The sequence below is a fragment of the Geospiza fortis genome, unplaced genomic scaffold (genome assembly GCF_000277835.1).
Source record: "Geospiza fortis unplaced genomic scaffold, GeoFor_1.0 scaffold231, whole genome shotgun sequence".
NCBI lineage: Eukaryota > Metazoa > Chordata > Aves > Passeriformes > Thraupidae > Geospiza > Geospiza fortis.
The window spans coordinates 3,061,012-3,087,433 of record NW_005054351.1 but is presented as its reverse complement, the minus strand read 5'-3'; the positions used below and the strand labels follow the sequence as shown (position 1 = coordinate 3,087,433).

General features: G+C 38.3%; 1 protein-coding gene across 1 annotated transcript in view; it reads right to left on the bottom strand.

Moving 5' to 3' along the window:
• RBMS3 (RNA binding motif single stranded interacting protein 3) overlaps nucleotides 1–26,422 on the bottom strand; it is a 692,310-nt gene that overhangs the window by 587,757 nt on the left and 78,131 nt on the right. Inside the window, exons 2-4 of the mRNA XM_031058909.1 lie at nucleotides 13,514–13,520; nucleotides 4,884–4,894; nucleotides 471–542 (exon numbers count right to left, since the gene is read on the bottom strand). Coding sequence (XP_030914769.1) covers nucleotides 471–542; nucleotides 4,884–4,894; nucleotides 13,514–13,520 — 90 coding nt within the window. The remainder of the gene's footprint in view (nucleotides 1–470; nucleotides 543–4,883; nucleotides 4,895–13,513; nucleotides 13,521–26,422) is intronic.

Sequence of the window (26,422 nt, the reverse complement as noted above, 5' to 3'; positions counted from 1 at the left end):
TATTGTTCCCTGGCTATCATTCAAGAGTTTCTGGCTTCAGTTTCAATTAACAAGTTTTCCTGAAGTTTTGATCATTGCAACCACTTCACAAAAAACCCCTGGGGCAGTGGTGGGGGAAAGGCTAGCATAGGAGAACAGACTTCATGCATTGCCAAAGGGCATCAAACACCCACACTTGTAGCTTAAGTGACAAGATGTAAAGGACAGGGGGATCCAGGCACAATAACCATCCCTGACAAACCAGAGAGGCACCACTGCATTAGAGGAGGCACAGCTGTACAAGCTCCTCCATGAGCAGCAGCTGCATCCAAGAGTTTGCCACAGGATATCCTGCAACAACCTCCGAGAGCAGCGTGACCCAGCTGGGCTGGTGCAGGTAGGTAACGCTCTCAGATCCCCTCACAAATTCATTTGAAAAGGATGCATGCGTCAACCTGAGCTTCATATCCTTTCTGACAAGGGCATATTACCTGATGGGGCTGTGAACTGGACCATCTGCTGTAGGAAGGAGCACCAGAAGTCTTGTTGGTTGTAGGTCTCTGCAAAATAAAAGAAGGACACATCAAATATTCACCCACACGTCTGTCATACACACAGACAACTTCACCAATCTCAACCATTTTTTACCTATAATTAAAAAAAATTAAAAACACCCAAACTCTAAACAAGAGCCCCCAGAAACCACAAATATGAGACAGTTGCACTAAAATCACATAGATGGAAGCTTGATGAATTTGCAACCAATGCTATGTTCAGCCTCAAACCTCAGGACCTCAATATTCACTTCAATCTGTACTTTGTCCCCTAGACTGCATATTTAAATGCTAAACCCCAACATAAACTGAGGCTACAAAGCACTACCCATCAGGCAGACAATTTACTCAGATTAAGCAAACATGCTAAAAAGGAAGAGCAACTGACATCACTTCTCTGGACTTGTGAAAAGCCTCTGACACTGTCCCACACCAGACCCCTGGCTCTGAACTGGAGAGACACAGATTTGACAGGCAGATCAACCAGCAGATAAAGAACTGGCAACAAGGTCACGCTCAGCTGGGGTCAACGGCTCAAGTGAAGAACAGTGACACATGGAGTTTCTTATGGGTTGGAAGGATTGAAGAGAGAGTGTCAAAACAAAATACTTGCTCTTTCAGAATCACTTCACCTTACCTAAGTATCATTTTTGAATATTTTTGGAATATTTTTTCTTTTTAAGAAAAACAGCCTTTATGATTTATCTCTACATTTCTTTCACCCATTTCTCTATTTTTTTTCCCCAGATCCCTGAGAAAAAGACCATACTTTCACATCCATATCATGTGTGTCACATACAGACTTTACAATCAAACTCCTTTGATACTGCAGAAGAATCAATGCATTGTGGCATCTAATAGAACTCCATCAATTATTTTATTACACATTATCTCTGGCTTCAAAATTATTTTATATCATCAACTTCAACACCATCTACACCCAGTTTAAGTTAGAGTCTGGTGTAATAGAAGGGCTTCAAATCCACTCCTTACTTATGTGAATGTGGTGCTTAAAAAAAAAAAAAAAAAAAAAAAGAAAAGCAACCAAACAAACCCACTGGATACCACAGCCAATAACCAAGTTTCTTGCAAGCATATCACTACTATACTGTGTAAGCTCATGTGTTACAAAATGTGCATGACAACAAGGCTACTTATATCAGGAAGACCAGGTGGGTTTAAGTTTTTTTTTTTGCATGAGATCTGGATTCAAACAGGCTTTCCAGACATAAGATACTAATTTATCAGTACATTATGTCACCAGCAGGATGCTAATAAGGGGGACAGATTCATATTTGAACCATATGGACATAAATTACTAAAAAAAAATGCAATTGTGACAACCATGTGAGATTTATACCACAATGTAGTACAGTCTTTGTAAGTATGAAAATAAATAGCTTATGGCTTTTAACACCCAAGGATATAGTACATTTCTATGCCAATTATAACCACCAGGGCTTATACATCATTACATATTCTAAAGCTGGCACGTCATTCTAACTAATGAGAAACAGCCACCGCTGGAATTGTATTTGTGTGTTAGTCTATCAAAAAAGCAGTAATTTTACAAATTTAATTATTAGCATTACTGTACAGTGTATTTATCTTCTCCTAGACACCCTTAAAAGGATGGACATTTTTAATGAACAGATACACCATGTAACAGAATAACACTTTTTTTTGATGAAAACTTCAGAAAAAACAAAGTGCACACAATGCTGGTCTCAGCTTTGTGAAAAACTCTCTCCATCTGCTTCAGAAGAATGACCAGCCAATCTCTGAACAACAAGTTGAATAATGGGATAGCTGGAGTCTTTTCTAGAAGCACCTGGAAATAGTTTTCCAGCAAGATCCCTTTCCACCAGCATCACACACCTTTCCTAATTAATATATACATAATGTATGTCTGCCTTTACTATCATCCAATAAAGCTGCATCTTCCTCCTGTCTAAACTCATAAATACCAGTCTGGGGTTTCATTACTCACTCCAATACCTTTAGTAGGTACATTTCCTACACAGCAATCACTCTTTTGAACTTTGCTGTCTCAGTTTCAAGGACATCCGAGAGATAAATATCCCACAGAGAAACAGTACTGCGATATTACAGAGAAACAGGCAAATCCTTTCCAGGACAAACATCCAGCAAACAAATACTTCCCAAGACAAGGACAGAAGATGATTTTCCTTTTTTTTAATGTTACAAAAAAGAAAATACTAGCACTTCAGAAGTACTTATTAGATGACTTTCATCTTCCAATACGATTAAGATGAAATTTTTAAAAAACTGCAAATAGTAGTATAAAAGACTTTTATTTTCCCTACCCTTCCAAGCTTTTTTTTTTCCCTCTTCTCCATTCACAGACCAAGAAGCAAGCTCACTTGCATGTTCCAAGGCAAGCAGATTACTGGGTTATAGAACAAAGGCTTGCACTGCTCACATGCAGAAGCTTCTGTATTAGACTATTCAGAGAAGATTCTGAAATATCTAGAAAATACTTCCATCTAAGCTTCTGTCCCAATTCCAAAGGGCAACAGGAAAAATCTGAAGGCCAGACCACAAACCCTGCTCATCTCAATGGTTAAAATATTTAAAGCAAGCGACTTAAAAAGCTATGCACAAGCAAACTCCAAATGCACACACCTCCACCCCTATTTTGCTGCAACCAAAAATTAGACACCCACCTACCTCTAAGAATGTCTCTTGATATCTAGCAGCATGGGTCATAAGCCAGACCATATTCTCTACTGGATGAGCAGCTTTTGCATGCAGCTTGCACCTCAAAGACCTCAAGGTGTTGCATTTTCACAAGCTATTTTACCAGGGAGAACACAGGCTGCATTCAGTCCTTTAAACCATATCCCTTTCTTCAGTTAAAATCACCTCTCACATCACTTCTTCTTTTGAGAAAGAAGGAGCACAAACACAGGATATTTAAGAATGCTCCCTCTGGCACAATTAGCACTTTAGCACAAGCCCTGGACATAAATTTCCTCCCTGGTCGTGCAGAGCTCCCTAACAGCATCACTGAAACAACCTAAACCAAACAGCCATCAACACCTCCAGAGCCTCTAGCAAGTCCCACTCTTAGCTACCTTTACTTCCCTTCTGCTTCACCAGCTCATTTTATTCCCTAAGCTGCCTCTCAGCCATATGCAGATAAAAAAGCTCCTCCCCAACTATTAAAAACTAATTAAGACTGACTGCCCTAATTACCTGCTGCCCAAGCTGTTCCTTTACATCCTGGCCCCTTCTCTCATTCCCTTCACCTGTCAACACAGGTCAAACTCACTGAGCTGCAGATGAGCACCTGTTGTTTTAAAAGATCACAAAGTTTTGCTGAAAATTTTAGAAAGATTTAAGACTCACAGTAGACTGTACTTCCAAAGGCAGTAAGACTGGAAACTGGATGTGTGAGCTTAGTAATTGGGCTGGAAGTTGTGGGAAAAATGGAGAGGGAAGCTGGTGGTCTGCACACTGCTGCCCAGGCAGCAGTCAGTGTGAGAGGAGAAAATCTGATGTAGATTCAGGTGCAATGCTTCAAGCACTTAGCCAAACCTGAGCCTGAGTGTGAGGAATGCTGATGAAACATCAGACTGCCTCCAAATCCTAGTGAGACCAAGGGAAAAAAAAAGTTCTTCTCCCTCTCTTAAAGTGGCACAGATAAAAGAAGAGCAAATGATGCAGTATACGTGCAAAGATGCTTTTTTTATATTCAGTTCACAAGAAAACTGTTTTCTCAGAAGATTCCTACTACTGAACAGAGTAAATGACATAGCAAGAAGCCAGGAAAAAAATTTAAAAGAATACATGGAAATCAATACAATGGAGTATGGCTAAACAGGAGAGTTCAGGGAAATACATGTTACTATTTTATTCTTGGGATTAGGCTACCAGTGACTGCATGCAATACAAGCCAAGAACTTATACAGTCCCTAAATAATTCCTCAGTCAGTCAAGGAGAGCTCCAAGATAAGGCCACACTTCAAATTTATGAAAAAAAGGCAGAGCACAGAATTACAAGTGTCATTACTCTGGCAATATTTCTAAAAGCAAAAAAGGAGTATATATTCTGATAACAAAGGCAATGTTTATAACTTGTTCTACACCCAAATAAACTTATAAAGTCATGTGATGAGCATGGCAATTCATCCCATTAGTCTGGAAAAGTATCCTGAGATGGGATGATTTACTGTCTGGAAGTACCTGTCTCTTTCCATCCACTCACTGAAGAGAAAGGCTAAGCAGGCAGTTTAATTGAGACATCTAACTGGGGATGGCTAATGTTAGGTGAAATTAAATCTACCCACAGTCCCTGTTCTCCTTGCTACCAAGGGACCTAAGCAATTTGTCCTCTTCTACTTTTCAAAGGGTTATTATGGTAGCAAATTTGTTATGCAATTGGGGTACTTGTGAACTGCCTTGTGAACTCCCACAAACTGGGTTAATCTTCAAAATGCAGCTCATTGGTAAAGACATGAAACACTGCCTTGACTTGCAGGACTTAGAATTTTTTGGCTGGGCAAGAAGGGGAGAAAATAATTTTCTTTATAAATAGAGAAAATTAAATAGGAAAAGAAATGGAACATATGCTAAACATTTAGTCATACCAAAAGCATGTTTCTTCAAAGAAAATTTACTTACACTTCCACCTGTAGTACTCTGAGAATGCAATTACAGTTACACATGTAGTACTTAGACTTGCACCTGTAGTGCTCTGAGAATACAATTGCAGTTACATGAAACACCTGATATACCACCAATTCCTGGGCTCTTTGGCTTTCTGGCCTAAAACCTTGATGGCATTCAGCTGGTCTCTAGTTCGTCTGGTTTACAGATGATGCTTCTTTAAAGAATATAGAGTCCAGTGGTTTATGTATAAATGGATATGAAATTGAGGATATATTATGCGCTGTCCAATATCTGCAATTCTTTTTTCTTATGCTATGGAATTTGCTATGGAATTTTCCTGATTTTCTCTTAAATTAAAAAAAAAAAAGTCATTTCCTGAACAAAGTTATGGAGATAGCTAACAGCTCTGTAAGATGTTAAGGCACTGAAGTTCTTTCTCTGAAGTTTGTTTTCTTTTTTTTAATGGAGTCTTATATATCTGTGACTTTTGCGAAGAGGAACAGCAATGTTATGTTAAAAAGAAACAATATTCAGGGGGTGCTTCTTGTGAGACACAGGCCGTTGGGTTAACTTGTTTACTTTTTTTTCACAGCAAGAATTTATGAAGAAAACACGAGTGAAAAATAAATTTTTAACTTCTCATATTATAAAGGGCTATAATATCCTTTATGACTGTCCAGGAAGGAATAATGAGCAAAGTCCTTTTGACATTAACTACAGCAGACTGCAGCAGTGGGAGCTGGTTTTTGAAGTATTGAGTTTTATTTCTTTTCACTTGTTGAGCTTATCCCACAACAATGCAGTACGGAAAATGACATTAATTTCTATGTACAAGGTAAATAGAAATGGTGACAATTTATCTGATATTATCTGATCAAAAATGGTGCTTAGAGTGTGAAATTTGAACCAGTAATATCTCATGAAACAACACAGACCTCATGCCTACGTATCAATCCATACCTGCTTCTGGTCTGGCTCCAGACACGCTTAAGCCATGCTGATTCTCTGTGCAAGGTAAGACCTCACACACTTGATAATACTAAATCCTTCACAGCCTCTTCCTCACAAACACCATCTCAAGGGATCAGAGGAGTCAGCTCAGTGGAAAGGGTAGCTCTGTGCTTTCAATCTGGTGCCACACCTGGCTCCACGGGGAGACAAACCCCAGTAAAGCCTGTTCATTAGAAATGTGCTGCTCACCCATGAAACCATTTTCACTCCTGTGCAATAAATACACACAATTCCTTGCTCTCTTCAAAACTTCAGCCCATTTTTCAACAATACCAATATCATGCTGGAAATTCATAGCTAATGCTATGAACATAAGACTAAACAAATTCCAAGTACTTTAAATATCCATGGTTTCTCCAAAACCCTACAACTTAAAAAACCTCCAAAATTTCCTGGAAAACTGCCAGCTTCCTAGTGATGCTAGTTCTAAAAAATTGCAGAGTGATGAATTTTTCTTTTTTTTTTTGGTTAGAAAAAAGGAAGACAGGAAAAGGTTATATAATCAGATTAATAACAGGAATGTAATTTCATTACAGCCATGCAGCATTTTTTACCCCTCAACAGTGAACACTGCTGATCATGGGGTTAGGACACGAAGCGAAGCGCAGTGATGTTGACAGCAGTGGAAGGATGGTAGGTGACGTGACAATCCGGTCTCCTCCATGCAAAGAGTGCATGATGCATCCTTCAGCTTGCTTGGCAGCTGAGAGAATAGCATATGTCAGAGTGACATCATTGTTTTGCAGTGATGAGGTGATGCAGGGGAATCACCAAGTATGGTGCTCCAAAAAAGTGTAAAATCAGGAGGATTAAGAAATCAGCTGATCTGGATAGACTGGCAGAACATAAAATGTAACAGAGTTGCAAGAGGTAAAGTTTGCAAGTAATGAAATGCATTTATAAGTTGTGTATGAAAAAGTGTGTAGTGGGAAAACAATCTTTCCTTAATGCTGTTACACAATGTCATTAGGGATTACTTCCTCTAGCTTACAGAAATCAATGTTATGACAGGAAGAGACAGAGCAGGAGAGATATTGACTGAGCTGTCAACCGTAGCGGTACATCTCTCTGAACCTGTGGGTTTGGGCTTTGATGAAGCAAATGCATTCAATAGACACTTTTATAGGAACTCAGGAACTCACTCAGAGTACTCACATTTCATATCCACTGTCTAGTCACGACCATCAACATAGTGACTCATAATTTTTGAGGTGAAATTGCCAAAAGTAGTATATGTCTATCACCCAGCCCCATCCATGGATTCTTGACACCTAACAATTTGACATGGACTCAGAACCATGGTGCATGGGTTGCCATGACATTGTGATTCCCTCTCTTTTTTCTCTTTGTCCACTCCTTTTTACTTATTTAATAAAGACATTAAAGAAGGAAAAGAGGAAACCTTCTAGATAAAGCCATAGATAAAAATATCATATCTTCATAAACTCTCTTTACACTTACCAACCAGGAGCTTTGTGCTAAAAAAAAACCCAGACGTTCCCTACATGACCTCCCATATCCTACTTGATTGTTAAAAGTAGTAATTAATGTATTTTAAGTTTCCAAGCTTGTATTTCAATGTTAATGAAGTCCACAGGCCTTTTATATCTCATAAATCAAATAAGAACTGATATTAGAAATTGTGTATTCAAAATCCCTCTCAAACCACATCTACCTTAACAGAACTAACTGGTCAAGTTTGAGCCTACAATACTGTAACAACTAATTCTCCTTTCCGATTTTTAGCAAACAAACAAAGTGCAGCATCCTTGAAATCACAAACAACCTGAACAACTGTTACTGTTGGTGAGAAGCAATAACATATTTCTTAGGAATTTTATCTGGTTAATGAAATTATCTGTGGAGATGCTATAGACACCATGATTTCTTGTGCAGTCAGCACTTTCTTCCAAAGCCAGAGGGAGTTTGAAGATAAGCTGCAACTCTTTGTTGCAGGAACAACCTTCAAGTCTTCCAGATGGAGTTGACGTTAAGTTGGCATTCTTACCCCATAAAATGTACAATTAAGAAATTGTAAGAAAGTCACAAGACATAGAAACATGCAATTAGATAAAGAGGAGAAATCAGCTGGAAAAAAAAAAAGAAAAGAAAAATATGGAGACATTCAATTGTCTGAGGTCAAGAACTCCCCCAGCACTATAGACAAGGTAGGGGAGCACAACACAGCCATATGAGAGAAAATTTATACTTCTGTGGAACTAAGTGTAGCATTATGTTAAGCAATGTTCTATTATCAGCAATCAGTAACTTAAACAAGGAGTCAGTGAATGCCACAGTCCTGGGTATCACTAGGACACCCACTCCTATAGAAAGAATGCTCAAGGAAGTATAAGATGCGTTCTCAGAAGAACTTGGAACATTTGACATCTTTTATGTCCTTTAGACTCTCACCACTTTCCTGAGTAAATGAAATGCTGGGGCACGAGGACATGTAGGGGAAGTGGTCACAGCACCAGCCTGACAGAGTTAAGAAGTGTTTGGACAATGCTCTCAGGCACATGGTGGGACTCTTGGGGATGGATCTGTGCAGAGCCAGGAGTTGGACTTGATGATCCTGATGGGTCCCTTCCAACTCAGGATATTCTGTGGTTCTATGATTCTATGACACAGACAGTCTTGGTATGGCAGAGAGCAAAATGGGATTAGTTCTGTGGGACCAAAAGACCCAGCTTTCTTCAGAAGCTTGCACAGGCCTGTAAAAATGGAATTAACAGGTCTATGTTGATTTGAGATAAAGGAATAACACCAAGAACGTAAAATAAATTGATTGTAATGAGAGCTGTTCTATTTGAGCAGCTAATCTGAGAAAGATTATCTGCTCCATTTTAATAGCAGACAAGAAATATAAAAAGTGACCCAGAATCTTTAAGTAATATTGGATCTGAGGTATTAAAAGATAACAAAGTGACCATACTGAAAACTGGTACTGAGTAGGAAACCATCAGACATGCACTATAGAGAGTAGCAAAAACCATTAGAAGAACAAATGCAAATATAAAGACAATGGATGCTCTCATAAAGGCATGGGGGACCTTTCCTTTTTTTATTAATGTTCACCAAAGAAAATAAGAATTCAGATTTATGCTTACATTGAAGATTATAATAAAGCCAGAACAGAGAATAGCCTTGATAAGACAATGCAAAAGAAAACAATGCAGAAATTAAAGCAAAATATGGCATACAGTAGATGCAATAATCTGAATATTTTACATGTGTTTCAGTACTGGGAGGCAAGGACATGAATCATGAAGGTTCAGTAATATACAAAAATAAAAATCTTTATTTGCAAACAATGCAATCATAGAAAGGTGAAGGTACTATAATGATGTCTTTAATGGTGAGAGATAAAAGTGAACAACAAATGGTTATTTTCTAGATAAAGGAGTCATTCCCAGAAGAATCAAATTTTTAAAGGCAATTAGACATTCAAGAAAAATGCTGGCAATTCCTTCTAAATTATTAAGACTTGGATGCAATAAGCTTAGTCAAAGTTTTTACAACCTAATTTTGATAATATTTCCTAAGAGCAGAAAGAGAAAGTCACATTTCCAATTTCAACACCACGAAGTATTGGAAACGTAGGAGTTGTTTTTATGTTTCTTCCCATTTCAACCTCAAAAATCCAGCTTTCATACCTTTTACAGACACATACTCTTTAAACACAGGAAACAGTGAGTGATGGTGAATATTGGTGTCTGACAAAGAGTTCCTTTCCAAGATTAGTCACAAAAAATGAAAACAAGCAATCACTTTTAATTAGGCGTTATCTCCAGGAAAAATGCTGATATAAAGACAATTAAAGTGTAATTTCTTAGAGGATTTAGCAATAATCTAGTGGGTCCTTGGCCTGTAAGGAGAGTATCTGACATCTTGGAACATCACAGGACAAGTATGAGGCTATTATGTAAGAAATTTGATGCTTTTCAAATAGAGATACAATGAAATTTCTGCTCTGTTTCATAGCAATCCAATGCTACAGTGGGAAGATGAAGAAGCCCCACACTTTTCAGATCAGTCCAGGCATTGCTTGGAAGGCACTGAAGCAATCTGCCTCAACTTCTGAATAAGTGACTGCTGCGGGAAAGACAAGGTCAGAAAAAATGGTGGGTTTAGATCAGTGAACATGAATGATATTCAAGGATTGTAAAACCAGGTAAATAGCCTTGTAAGGATAAGATTTTGAGCAAGCTTTCTGTCAGGCAATGAGGTTGCAATGATCTTGGCAGCCTAAACAGCTGATGGCTTTAAATAATAGTAGAAGTTTGTGGGAGGAATAAATTCAATTTGCTGCTTTGACTATAATGACAGAAGGAAAAATTTCATTGTACGAAAGACTCTAAAAAGTCACCAAATTAAAAAAAGAGATCTCTTGACTAGATTGGCACAGGTATTGCCTAATCATCAGTTGAGAAAAGCTGAGAAATGGAAGGGGTGACACTGTAGTGCAGTTTGACTGTAGTCAGTACAAGCACAATATAACTGGCATGGGTGACAGCTGCTGAGGTGGGATGCGGCACAGAGTTTGCTAGCTGCCAACCACCACAGCAAACTTACTGAGCTCCTGAGTACATAAAGTGATCTCATTTTGTTGTAGGCATTTCTAGAGAGAACTACTTAGCTGCCTGCTCTGCACAGGACTCACGCCACCACTCTTACTGCCCAAGTGATGTGTTGAACGCGGTTTTCATAGGGATTCTAAGTCAAGCAGGTGATACTCTTCTGCAAACAGGATGCTTGTTTATGTAAATGCTGTGAAATCCTACACCTCTTGTCTCCACCTACCTTCCTCTTCTACCAGCAGCAGCTGCCAGGGGCTCCCTGTTCCAAACCCCTGTGCTCACTCCCAGTGTCCGGGAGCATTCCTTCTCCCCCAGGCCTATCGTGCAATCTAAACCCCAGCACCACAGAAGGTGAGACAGGATTTCAAACCTGGCTGCCACTGCAAGAGGAGAGATGCAACACAGTGGATAGAGCAGCAGTAACTGCAAAAATTTATCATCCCAGCTTCTTCAAATGCCCCTCTCTGCTCCGTGATCGAGGCACACCAGAGCAATAAATTCTTCTAAGAGCCCTTAAATCTATCACACTAATTGCTAAATGCAGAGTAGCCATTCATCTTTCCTGCTAACATGGCAATGCGTGAATTTGCTGTAAGATTTTTTTCTAATGTTTCCTTATCATTAAACATTATAAAATAAAAGAAAATGTAACATCACTGTCTACTTTGAGGCTAATGCTTTTTTTGAAGCCTGGAGAGGAGTTCAGCATGAAAATCATGAAAGATTAGGAGGACTGTCAGCACAAAGGGACAGATATTTTCCTGCTCTATTCACATGCAGTCTTAGCATTTAAAAATGCATGTGAATAACACTTATTTTTAGACATCAGAAAGAATAAACAACACCCATATTTCCAGAAATTTCCTAATAACATTCTCCTAAAATTTCTTTTCAGAAATATCACAGAAAGTCTTCCTTCATTTAGCATTGAGAGTAAGTGAAATTGGAATGTATTTTACCAGAGGGGTCAAATATTTAAAATAATAATATCCTTTGCAGTTGGTTGATAAATATACATGGAGAGAAACTTCAATGAAAACACAGGCATTAATAAGAGGCAAACTTCAGATTGCAAGCTTGTCCTTTGTCAATTTGTTCAGCATACAGTAACCTTGTCAAATTAAGAAAATTCCAAGTGTATTAGGAAAGGCTGCCCTCTTCAGACAAACTTAATAAAAGGTACACAGAAGTTCTGAGTGTCTTGAAGTTAAAATAAGAATGTGGTGAAATTAACTGTGCAGTGCAATATTATCATATTAACTTTATTCTGCTTAATAACAATTTGCTAGCACACAAAGAAAAGCATTTTTGTCATTAGCTACATATGTGTGGTTTTTTAGACTCACAACAGACCCATTTATTCCATTTCTGTAAGCCTCCTATAACTTCAAGTCATATGCTGAAATATAGACACACAATTCATCAAGAAATCTATTGAGTCTGAACTTTCCCTATGTCATGTTTTGTGCTGTCATATGGAAGAATAACACATTTTGCAGCACTGAATTTCTGTCACAGGGGAATTTTCATTAAACATGGTAATATTGCCTTTTTTCCTCTAACAAAACTTGGGGTTTAGATATGTTTTGATCTCCCTAATCATCTAAACTAGTGAGTGGAAAAAAGTCTTTGTCATCATGATTGGTGTTTTATACTTGATGGCTATTTTTAATTTCATTCATGAACAACTAGAAAACAGCTTACTTAGACAGAAAGTAATTTTTTCTTTTCCTCACTACTTGTCATCTGAGTGTCTTCACAGGTGAAATTATGGATTTTTATCTTGCATCATACCAGGTGGCAAAACACAAGACTACCAGGTATTTTCCTGGTGAATATCATAAAATTTTCATCAGGAAGACCACCTGTATGAAGTAAGCAACTGTATTTGGGTTAACAACTGTAAATAACAGCTTCCAATTTACTGGGGATATGAGGTGGACATAAATATTTATTATTGGTGTTTGACTTTGAAAACTGAAAGCTGTATCATAGAATCTTCTGAGGAGACCTAGAAATACATATTATGTTCCATAATACCAAAACTAATACTTATCTATCTGCATTTTTCAAGACCTTTACCAGGATCTGGAACTGTACCAGACAAAACAGCTATTTACTCGCAATATAGCCCACTAAAGTTCTCCAGAACAGGGAGCAGGGAGCAGAGACAATTCTACTACAAGATGGTCCTAAGACAGAAAAATACGAGGGATTTAGTTGTCAGTTTGATAGAAGTCTCTCCATTCATTAGAAAAGCTCTTTTTTCAAGCTTTTCAGTGAAACCTCCAATGTCCTGATGTCTCAGGAGAACACGCCTAAATGCCCAATAAGTTTGTCACTGCAAGATTGCTCTTTTCCTTGCAAAACACCTTTTTTTCTTTTTTTTTTTTAATCTTGTCTCAAAGCATGATAAGTCCAATTCATTCTATATTCTGATCGAAAATTTGAATCATGTTTCCTTCCTCCTTCACCACATCATAAAGGCTTTCGGGACAACAGGTAATTTCATAAATCATGTCCTTTTCCACAGGCAGCCTCTTCAGTCCCTGAAACAGGCAGTATTTCTAAGTTCATTTAACAAAAAACCCATGCTGTTAACTTTAACCATGTGAAGAAGTCTCTCTGAAGACTTGTGGGCCTTTTTTCCCCTTTGTTAAATAGGATTTGGTTTAAGATGTACTTTAAGTTAAGAATTACTTAAATGCTTTGCTGAACTGAGGCCTGAAATGGGACTTTAATTTCCTTAACAACTCTCAGTATACCATTACTAGAATAAATGCAGAAAAATCAGACTTTCTGAAAAAATGTGTCTCGAGGGTGCTAGTACAAGCAAATTACAGAGCGGTTAAATAATGCCAACCTATAAATCTCGTATCTCCCAACACTTATCCATCTGTCTTACCACTATGCTAAGGAGTAGGTATTTTTTAAAGACTGAGATGTTAGAGCTGGAAATGAATACTTGCCTTTTAGTCCCCTCCTATGCTATGGTATTCAGTTTCATGTATAATTGATGGGCTGAAATTTTAAGACAGACTGAGTAAATAAATTATGAGTATTCAAAATATCACCCTTTTGCCAGTAAACCCCTGTTATTCTTCACACTGACTCAGCCACCTCTCATGCTGCTATCTTTATTTATAGGAATAGTATTTTCTGTGATTTGGTAGTATATACTTACTAAAATTATTTCAATGGAAATTATTTCAATTTAAAATATATATGGTCAAATATAACCATGATTTTTTAATAATCAAAACACAGTTCAGCTTTGTTTGGGTATTTTTCCTTCATTCAATTGAGACACAGTGTAAAAGAAAGGCATATTAGTTGAATACCAGGAATTTTTATGCTATTGCTAGTTCTTGCACAATAGAATTCCTATGAACTGTGCTGTAATTCTTTCCTGCAGTGAAACACAGGGGTGTCCACATTGGCATTCTTGAATTTTCTTAGGCCATTAAATCATAAGGCAGCCTGTACTATGCAGAGAGATTGGGTTATGAATTTTCTGAAGTGACAGATCCTGTTATATAAGCCACTGGTGAGTCTGGGAATGCCATTCAACATTTTCAGCTTTGGAATTAATTTTATTCTACTTTTTCCCATGAGAAAAATGAAAATGTTCACAATTTTACTGGTAAGGAGTGCAGTTTCCATGACAAAATCACATCCCTGGGAAAACCCCAAGTATTCCTTCCAGCTGTGGGTATACAGAGGTACAATTCTGACCTGACAGCTGTGCACCTGATATGACTTATTGGAAAACTCAAACAAGGATCCTAAAATTAAAAGGCTGCTGGACAAGATAGCTGCAGCATATTTCTTGTAACAGGCAAGGCTAATGGACTTGAAAAAAATCTAAGAAACTGTTTTTGCAGAATGCATTATAAGCCTCCTTTATATAAAAATACTGGTCTTTTCACACATGCAAGTCTTTCCATTGCCTTCAGGTCCAGGCTAGTGAGAGGGCTAGTCAGGTAAGCCCACTGCCCTCCAGTATTAACTGAGGTGGCATCAAAAGTGAACTGTAACCTAACTGTCTGATTCCACTTACAAAAGTTAATGTCACATTCTTACACAACTTAGTTCATTCAGTGACAAGCTGTAATCACAGCTTTCAGAGTCCTTCCAGGACTCATAAAGTAAATAACAGGAGCAGGAAGATCACTTCTATGGACAGCAACTTTCAGTAAAAATAATTTGAACAGGTAAATGAGCACCTGCAAGTTTATTAACAGAGAAAGAACACCAGAAATGAACATCGGCAGTGAGATAGACATTCATTTTGAAAAATTAGAGGAAGCCAGTGTAAGTTCAGAGAAAAGGCAAAGATTACTGATTTTCCTTAAATAAAAACAAGGAAGCAACCTAACTCTGTCCCAAATAACAGCTGACAAATTCACTCAATTTGGCCTGTGCCCCTTGTACCTTGGAGCTGGAATTTTCAAATTTCACTGGTAGATGAATGTGAAATACCCCTTCATTCCTTTGAAGAAGCCAGTCTGAAGCTGCAATGAGCCTGCAAATAGTGATTAGCATTTAAAGTGGCACCCTGAATAATAAAATGTCTTTGAGCTGGATTGTAATTTTCTGGAAGTGAAAGATATTTACATTTACCTCACAGGAGACTAATTTTGGTCTTGTCCCTCTAAATGAGAGGTCACAAGGTATCAGCTCCAATGAATCTCTCCTAGGCTCTTCAGGTAATATTTAATTCTTGACATTTCATTTGCAAGTTTTCTGGAGGCTGTAGTTTGTGGCTCCCTGCCCTGTTCCCTTCCAGCCTGAAGAGCAAGCAGTACAGGTGGTGAGCCAGGCTGCAGGAGGCTGCAGTGCCACCTTCCAGCTCCAAAGAGCTGCACCTCCTCCCAGGCAAGCCTGAATAACCAGCTCTGAAGTCTGACTTTCTCCCAACACTCCAAAATCCTGCTCCCCACATCTGGACCCTGAGAGAGGTATGGGGCTGTGAGGGTTTTTGTGGTATCATCTGCACCTCTCCTAGCTGGTGAAACAAAGTTCATGGCAATCACTCATAGTGTTCAACTCAATCTTCAGCCAAGTATTTAATCAGTAAATGTTGTACCAGGCTAGTTAAAAGCACACAGGAAGGATTTATCGTGACATCAAACTGAAGCCTAGTAAAACCAAAATAACAAATGAAGAAAACCACAGCTAGGTAAAAATATCTGAATCCACAAGTGGGGAAGTGTTCAAACAGCAGTAAACTCTCATTCCTATCTGCTTCTGTGCAAGTAGTGCTAAGCAGAAATGCCTAATGGAAACAAACCTAACCTGGGCAGGCTCTTTCAGGAGAGCAAATAGACAGAGAAGTCTCTTGATGCCCATGTAAACGTCATTACCTCTCTTTCTACCTCCTGCAGCAGCCCACACAAGGACTGGTCAAACAGTTCACAGAAAAGGGCAAGCGCAGGCTTTGGAGCTGTACGCTCCCCAGAGAAGAACTCCTCTGCTCTGCTTTTTAAAAAGCACAGTCTCCTGCTTTTCTACAGTAATCTTGAAATCTGTTCCATTTTCCATGCTTGACTATAGAAATCCTCTCTGGAGTCCGTGAAAGGAAAATATTAAGCAGAACACCCAAAGTTTTTTAAAATACTGTAGCACTTGAGCCTCTGCCTGCCACTCAGTGAAACACAGCAATTTAAAATTACTGAAGCTCTTAAATTAAGTGCTTAAATTTGAAGGTGATCACCACTCTGAACATGTGAATTGTACAGCTATCTGAACTATCAAAGCTCTTCAATTTACTCCAAGCAAGTAATTTTTGGAAGTGATAAGGGAGTCTGTGATTGCCCAGACTGTACTGATTTAAAGCTTCTGCTCAGTTTTCTACTCCTTTTTAAAAGTATTTGAGTAATTCTGCTAGCTTATAGAAAGACTGTGCTGAACACATTTGAGCAGTTTGGGGGAATGTGTGTGACTTTTGTTTTACTTGTGAGTAACCATTTTGGATCAGTATTTTCCTTCTGGAGTCATGTCAAAGCAAGTGGTTTTACCTAACTCTTCAACAGTTGTGTGGAGATAAAAACTGAACAGCCATATCCATTTTCAAAGTCTTCAATTCACTTAATAGACAATGTACAATTTTCTGAGTGCACTGAAAGTGTCATTGCTTTGTAGCTACAAATTGAAACCTATAATGCTCATCTCCAGGAAGCAATTATTAACATATTTTTTTACAATACAATATATTTATCCTTGCAATTTTGGCACACAGTGCCTTGTGAAAATATTTTCTTAAATGAACTAGTAACAGCTAGTTGCCCTTTGTAATATATTATTCAGTGACGAAATACTTCCATTCCATACACAAACCTCTTACAGCTCTGAGGACTGTAGAAACCAAGAGATTCTAAAACTCTTGCATGATTCTTTCCTGTACCATCCGAAGTAGCTTCAGGCCAGAATGAGGCCTTGACAGGTTTTTGGTTTTTTTTAATTTGGACAGCTTTCTACATATTCCCAGAATTGTTAAATATTGCACTATTTCCCGCACTGCATAAAGTTCAATTAGAAACATTCTTTCTGTGGGCCTTTTTCTTGTGCTCCTCCAACTGCCCCATGGTAGAGCTGTCATGGCTGATGGTCTGCTTTGATTTACAACTCCCAGCAAATATTTCCCATTTTCCTTGCTGAATAGCATTAATGATAAAGCATAATTATCTGAAAACTCTGATGAATTCTCGTATTTGTTATAAATTAATTCCACTTAATGCCTCGTATTTTTAAGACACTCTATCTATCAGAAGTAACTTCTGAGCTAAAGATTTGTCAGTTAGCCTTCCACTTGTGGACCCTTGAAAATCAATTGCCTTTCAAGTGAAGGCCCATTCTGGCTATTTGACAGCAGATTCTTTTATACATCTGTACTGACCCATAATCTATTGCAAAGGATGTGCATTAGCATTTGTATGCTCTGCCTCCTAAAATAACACGTGAGCTGGGACCTGGGGGGTTCTTGCTGCAATATCTGTTGGTTACTCACACCTGATGGATAACCATATTTACAATGCTAAGATCTCTTGAATTTGTGGGGGGATTGGGGGGCTTTTTTTGCCATTTCAAGGACTTCTGCAACCAGCAAAATCTGACTCCAGTGAGTTTCTGAGTCATATGGTGCTTGTGCTGTATCCACCTACTTTTTCTTTTAATGGCCAGTCAAATGCCAGAGGTGAGCTAATGCCACAATGCTTGACATTTATCTATTATCAAATCATTTGCTCAAGATTACACTGATTTAGCACCTCAATATTTTTACAGGTACACTGTGACACATCAAGATGTTTCAGAGTTATTTGTAAAGAAATCTGTCACGTGATTTCAGAAAAAGTATGAAGGCTTTTTTGAAGCTGTTTGATGTTCTCTTGATGAATAAACCTTGTTTGAAAAATGAGTTGCTGGGTTAATTTTCCATGTCAAAGTCCAGGCTGCAGCACTGCCATTTCTTTCATTTTGGTTTATATATCAATGTGGAAGAGTTTGCCTGTCATCAGAAGTGTAACAGTCATAGTTGCTTACTTTGTTAATTGCTATCGCTTTTAACATCTTTATTCTTTGATATTTTGGCTATAATGCTGCATTCCCCATTATTCTGTGGGATATTTTCCTATTTCCCTGCTTTGCAGAAGAGTTCCATAATTTATCAGCCATCTTGTTCTCATAAGCATTTCCCTAGTGATATGAGCTTCATCTGAAGTTTTCTCAAGTTTCTGAATGTTTATCATATATTTCCACTGTACATGTAAAGCAAGTGCAGTAACAGTAATTTCTGAACAGTCAAAGTCTTAAAGCATTAATAGTTGAGCTGGTAGAATCCTTTACTGAAGCTTAACCAACTGTTTGACCTTCCTGATTAAATTATCCATGTCGTTCCCTTCATTTCTACTCAGGTTGCCTTGTACTTCACTGTCCTTAAAACTTTTTGTTGTCCCTTTTTTCAAGGGTATTTCTGAGTAGTTAATATTTTTCTTGTCTTGTTTCTTTACTGTCCCTCAGTTATGGAGACTTCAGAGACACTTTTCTGAAAGTCAGTAACAGCTGTTGCAGCATCTATGATATGGTCATTCAAAAAATGCAATGGCACAGCAGGGCTGACTTGTGCAGGGCCTGAGCCTCAATACACATGGACTCCTTTCATTGGTACAGCCTGAAATGTGGGGTTTGTGTCTTGAATAGCCTCTTTTCCTTATGCTTTCTAAGATTGTAAAAAAAAAAAAAAAAAAAAAAAGACTTGGGAAAAAAAAGACTTGGAAAAGAATTCCAAGGCAATTTTGGCCCCATTCTTTGCATTATAAGCTGGGATCAAGCCCTTCTAGACTACCCCTGGCAGAACTTCCTTTAACCACTTCTTTTTAAAACCTCTAATGCGGAGCCCTGAATGAGTGTCCCAGCGCCACAATTGCTCACTGTTCCTTCCCATCATTCATATAGGTTTTGGAAGATGAAGTTTCCCCTCAGGCCTCTTTTTCCTAAATTAGACAAATCAGTTCCTTTACCTGATTCCATAAGCAGGTTTTCTAATCCTCTTTTCCTGTTACTCTCCTCTGGGGTCTATCCAGTCTGTCTACTCTTAAGCCCATCTACCAAAAACCATATTTCAACTGCAATTACACCAGTTCCAGGAGGAGCAGAGCACATTTTCTGCCACTGAGAAAAAAAGTTTAAACATCTCACAGCCTCATTCTCATGTTTTTGCATTATCATAATAAAAGGGTGTGCTTTTTTTATGAATTTGTTCTTACCAAAATAAAAAACTTCTAGCATCAACTCATCTACACCAGCTCACATCTTCAAGAGTTGACCCAAATTTCCTTTCAGTAGAAGTTAAAGCAATCGAAGCAATCCTTGGTGACTCTATTTGGATGACTCCTGTGACTTGCAGACAGCAAGATTTAACAATGATTTCCACCCACTCTGAACTCTGACATTGGGCACTGATTATTATTTTTTTTCCTCATGCTGATCTAAAACACAGGGATGGTGTTTATTGATTGCATTTCTCAATATATTTTGACTGCCTCAACTTTTGTTATTGCCATTATTACAGAGATCCTGGCCTAGCAATGTTGTCAGTCGGAGCACGCTGATGAGTAACTCCACAGTCATAACTGGCTCTTAGCCTACGAGTGATGGTGCTGTTTCTGCATTAATGTGATGCTCACTGAATAGTAACTATCTTGCACCCTTGGATATATTACAGATTTCGTCATTTTTAAAATGCTTTTTGTCAGCAGTGATGTTTGTGTGCTACAAGGATTTAGGGCTTGCATTTGTCCATTTCTTTCATTGCCGCTATCAACTTTCATTATTGCAACTATAGCTCTAAATGTTCTAGAAATTCTCATACATACTTACCTTCAGTAAAGTCTGTTGTAGAGACCTGGCTTTCCCAACAACTCATGGAAAGACTTGCAAAAATTGCCGAGTGCATTACCTTGCTTGTGTGAGTTCCTTAGCATGCTTTTGATGCTTGACTTTATTTTGCTAATGAGTATAAGTTATAGAACAATCAATCACCTGCCAGTCTAGCAAAACAGTGAAATTCATTTCATCTGGCCTCTTTGACCTTAGACTTAAGTGGCCATACCAGGAGTTAAAACTCCAGCCAGCAGAGATGATAGGATTATTGAAACACAGGCTCTTTCATTACCACAAGGGGTAGCCCTCAAAGACTGAAACCTCAGTGGTGGCACTTGCAAAGATTAACATTCCTGCCAGAAACCACTACCCAGCATATCAAAACACTTTTACCTAAAGCAAATGTCTGAATGTAAACTTCGGCGATGAAACTGAAGTAGCCCATTTTGGGAAGGTGCTGAGTACTCACAGCTTTCAGCAATATTATGGAATTAAATGAAAACAGTACGTGAAATAATAGACCTAAGAGAGACAAACACAGGGGCACATGGCTATAGTCTTTTCAAAACAGAAGTAGATCTTTGTGTGAACTTCAATAAAAATTCTTAAAAGGTAAAGTGACTAATTGCTTCTTTTTATATAGCTTAATTGATAGCTATATAGCTATAATTGATAGCTACTTGTCCAGCCCATCCATCAACAGCAGTTCTTTGGGAAACTCCCTCTCTGTTCTCTGCAGAAGATGCAGGGCCATGCAAGCAGGACACTGAATCTGGATGATACAGGCCATGAACATGACACACTGTCTGACACCGGCTTGCAGATTTGGGGTGCAGAAGAGAAAACAAATGCAGTAAAGAACCTCTGCCAAACAGAGGTTCTGTCTTTACCTCTAAAAGACTGGCACCACTGCCTCCCAGATAACTTCATACAATTAGATTTTGAGTGCACTCTTTGTGAAAGATTCAAGCCAGCTTATGGTATGCAAGAGCACAGTTAAGAGTTGTCCACAAAAGGAACAAAATGTGAAGGAAGACATGGAGATAGTCATGTTATAAATAAATCCATGAGTCTGCATTTAAAAAAGATAAATGTTTTAAATGTAGGGCATCTTTGAGTCAGGTGCTAAGCTAAGAGGTTGGCAGGCCAATGCATTTTCTTTTACTCCTTTTGCTAGTTCTAGGTTATATTTTCAAGTGTCAAGTTACTTTTCAGAGCAGTACTGCATATATTTTTTTACCTAAGCAAAGCAATACAGATCTTCTGAAATAAAGCTACATATTTATTTGACAGCACCCTGCATTACAGTAACCAAATTTAAACACATTTACTATTTTCTGTGCTAGCTTTCTATTATTTATCAAATGTTTCCATTTATATATATTTACATTTTAAATATTTTTATAAATATAAATACATAAGTGTACATATATATATGTATGGGTACATATGTGTGGGTATATTAATATATTGTTATTATATTTATATTATAAATATAATAACAATAGATATTATTTATAATTATTCTATCTATAATATAATAATATTATATTATATTTCTAATGTATATTATTATAATTATTATTTATAATAATATATATAATATAATAATTTTATATTATACATTTATACATATTATAATATACATTTAAATGTTAATATTTATATAAATATAAATACATAAGTGTACACATATATATGTATGGGTATATATGTGTGGGTATATAAACATATATATATTTAACTAAATATGAGCATCTTTGAAAATTCGTTACTGTTTCTCAGAACCCTCCAACAAGGGCTTTATTGTTCAAAGCTGCTGTAAAGAGAGCTGCACCAAAGGGAGCCATTTGAACTGCACAACAATGAACTTTATTGATCCTACATAAGTCATAAGCACAGTTACATTTTTCTGAGTGCCTTCTATGGGCACATTTTCCTAATGACAGTGTATGTGTGCCTATAGATTAATGTTAAAGACAACACCACTGTGCATCACAGCACTCAGCCAGCACGTGGTCCAAAATCTCCAGTTTTGGAGAGGGATCTCTGCAAACTTTCTGCATTCTCACTGCCATTATGTAAGTTTATTTGGAGGCAACCCTGGATCCACACTAAAATACAAGACTGCAAAGATTTCCCGGCTTTTTATTTACACTTGATTAAATTGTTCCAGTTTTGGCTTTGACAACTATAGCTGTATGCTGGTCCATTCACTCACACTAAGAAAAATAAAAGTGGCATGTGCATGGAAATAACTGCCCCCAAGTAAGTGTTCTCACAAATAATCTGGCAGGTTACTCAGTAAGTTAAGTAAGTTCCCTTATTTGGACAAATTCTCTGTGTGCCCAGACTGTGAAGCACAGAAAGGAGAGCTCTTGCAGACTGGTACCATAAACATAGCCAATGTCAACAGGTTTTATTTTACAGCAAACATTAAAGAGGAGATTTTCAAAGAAACATAAGAAAGTTATAAGCAACCAGGGATCAAACACCTTTAGGCTCCTCTGAACAGCAAAAGGTCAAACAAAACAACCAGTACACCAGCTGATACCAATTGCCACACTGTAATGCTCCCTGAGGCTTCAGTCCAAGAAATCAGGACCTTGTTTATGGAAACATAATTAAAGCACTTTTTTTGCTTTCCTGTAATGGACACTTTAGCACCTGGTAATTAAAGGGAAATACCTGAAAAATCTGTTATTGAATTTCACTAAGGCCATGCATTAGATGCCTATTTGCTTTCCTGTGGCAAATTTGGTAACAAATTCACATGCCAGGGCTTCTTTGACTCCCTGGTACAAACCAGAGTGCACATCCCTAAATCTTCTGCTGCATGGTAAGCCTACCTGCAGAAGCTTCCTTCTCCTTTCCACTCAGAGGAATTTAGTTATCCAACATGCATTTTTAACAAGCTCAACTTCCACTGTTTAAAGGTTTGGACCCTCATACCTGCTACAATGCTGAGAACATTGAATGGGAATCCTGCCCTTATATCCACGAGTGATTCACATATATGCTTCCCTTGGCTCAGACTGTGCTCAGGCCCATCTGTTTGAAGGCACCAATCCTGCTTTGCTGGTCCAATGCTCAGGCAGCGATGCCAGGGGACAGGAACAGCGAGCAGGATATTGCTTGCTCACATGAGGGTGCAAGAGCCTTTTCCATTGCTCCCACCCCTACAGTCACACCAGGTCACTTCTGCTGCCAGTCTCTCTGGAAAAGGCCTCACATCTGCCCACTCAGAGTGCAGGGCCATGGAAGTGGGATACGGTCCAAGGGAGCTTTGGCTACACATGGTGGCTGCTGTGGGTGAAGCCTGTCTTCATGGGCTTGCCCAAGAGCCCATGCCCATAGCAGAAATCTGCAGCTCAGGAAACAAAAAAAGTGATTGATATAGACAAATCTCCTTGTTTGAGGGATCAATACAGCAAAGGTGCCAAAGGGACCCAGAGCTCCCCACACACATACTCAAGTACTAAAAAACTAATGAAAGACACAAGTCAGAAACAAAGGACTCTGAGTAATGAAATGATTAAAGAGAAAATACCGTTGAAAACTCCTGGAACACATTATAATTTAATATCTCATTATTTACTAGGCCCATTGAACATAACATGAATTTCCCTCCGCTCCACCAAGCCCACTTCATATTCCACAGAGCCTATACTTCTGTATCTCATCCAAGCTGAGATGAAATTGTCTTGTATATCAGACAAATGTACTAGAGAGTAGCCTACACTTTGGTAATGTACAAGCTGAATGTTCCCAACAGTCCAACTTCCACATCATTTAGAGAATTTGCACTCACACATTTTCAATGCATAATGAGGGGTTTTAGCAGTTCATAATTATTAAGTAGTTATTTTACATGCCCTTGTGTGTGGTAAATAATACCATAGAGAAAAAAAGTAACCAAGGGTTTGTATAAATGATTCCGCATAAACCTACAAGCACAGGTTTTAAATCTGCATTATCATGTTGGTTCAGATCTTTAGGCTTAGGTCTGAACAAACATGAACTTCAGGGACATTTGAAATTCAACTCTGTATCCTGACCTGGATTTTCTAAATGACCTTTGAAATTTGGAACTAAATCCAAGTGTTGCAGAGTCTCTATCTGGAAGCTTTTTGCTGATGGATTTTCATTCAGTCTAATGTAGGTGGCAAATTATGCTGAGAATAAGTCATTTTCAAGAGATCCAAGGTCTGGCATACAGACTACTGCTTCCAGCCGTTTTAAATAGAAAACAAAGGTTCTTCATTTACCTCTGAGGCTTCTGTCTGATTTATTTTGCTTCTCTGGTTTGCATTTATTTGATTGTTTGTGCCAGGTATAATGGAGAAAATGCAGGCATCGCTAGAAAATCTGCAATCTGCAGTCCCTCAGCCATATTGACCTCTTGCAGACACGTTTGAATTGCAGCAGAAATGAGAGATGGCAACTCCCAGCTGGACAGGCCTTTGCAGCTTGCCCAGATGTCAGAAAATTAGTCTTCACTGGCCAAGATTGAGACAGCCATAACTTTTTATAAAGCAGTGAAGCACATACTTAACTTTACTCACATATTTTAATTTAAGAATGCACTTAACTGCTTTGCTGAACATGGGCAGGCACCAACACTTGCCATGCCGCACTGGCAATGTAGGGTCAGCCACTCTTATAGCAACGAAATATTCTCCAAAAATCCTCAAAATGGGAAATGCAAGAAATCCTATTTATCAGGTAACTACTCCAGTGTTGTAAAATCATAGCTTTGTAGCATGGTTTGAGTTTGAAGGGACCTTAAATATCACTTGCTTCCAACCCTCCTGTCATGGGCAGGGACACCTTCCACTAGCCCAGGTTGCTCAAAGCCCTGTCCAACCTGACCCTGAACACTTCCATGGATGGGACATCCACAGATTCTCTGGGCAACCTGTTTCAAGCCTCACCATCTTCACAGTAAAGAATTTCTTCCTAATATCTAAACCTACCCTCTTTCAGTTTAAAGCCATTTCCCCTCAACCTGTCACCACACGCCCTTGTAAAAAGTCTCTCTCCAGGCCCTTTAAGGTACAGAAAGGTTCTCTAAGGTCTCTCCAAAGCTTCCTCTTCTCCAGGCTGGACAACCCCAGCTCCATCTTCTTAGGAGAGATGCTCCAGCCCTCTGATCACCTTGGTGGGCCTCCTCTGGACTTGCCCCAGCCGGTCCACATTCTTCTCATGCTGGGAGGCCCAGAGCTGGATGCAGTGCTCCAGGTGGGGTCTCAGGAGAGAGCAGTAGAGGGGCAGAATCCCCTCCCTTGCCCTGCTGGCCACACTGCTGTGACCATTCTCTTGTGTCAATAGATGAAAATTAGGAAAATGTCCCTTCATCCGACAACATCTGATACTGCAATCCAACAACCCCAAAAGTCTTCTGGCCCTTTCTGGGAAGGTAGACATTCAACTTATACTGGTAAGCCAGCAGATCTAACACAAACAGGAACCGAAAAGAAACATCATCCCATTGTACTATAACAAAAATGAATATATAAACATAATTCTGAAAAACTGACTTGTATTTCTTATTACTGTCATATGTCTTGGTAATATAGAACCATGCACAACTAAAATTAATTTTAAAAGAAAATGTTTTTGAAATGCACAGAAAGTCAGAGGCAGAAGTCAGTCATATTTTCAGGTATCTATTAGTTCCTTTCTTGATGTGCTGAAGAAATTAAAGGAATATTAAAGTTATTACCTACAGGAACTGATTGTCCTTTAAAACAACTTCATTTTCATGAAAATGTAAAACCCAAAAGCTTCAATCCAGTTTGAGAAAAAAAATCCAAGTTCCAGGGACAGTAAGAAAGCTACTGAAGCAAGTCTTTTGTTTGCCTTTTGACCATTTCTGCATGCAGAACTCCCTGCAGTGCTGTCCAGCTCTGCCTCCCAAGTGCTTAGAAATAAGCAATCTACCTTTGACCATGCCTTAATCTACATTTTTCAGGACAAAAAATTCTTGGCTTCTATGCTGATCACCCAACTAGAATTTTTAAGTACCTTCTAAAAATCTCACATCAAAATAGTGCTTTGTCCTCTGCCCATTTTGCTGTATCACTTTTGATTCTCTTTTCTTAAAGGGAACTATGGACACATTTTATTTCTCCTGCACTGGCAGAAGATTTATGTCTCTACAGATTCTTCAGCATAATTGTCTCTGCATTTTGTGTGAACAGTTGTAATTTTTTTAAATTGCATTGTTTTAATTCAAATTTTAAATAGGAATTACATGTAGATAAAGAGAATTAAGTTCCT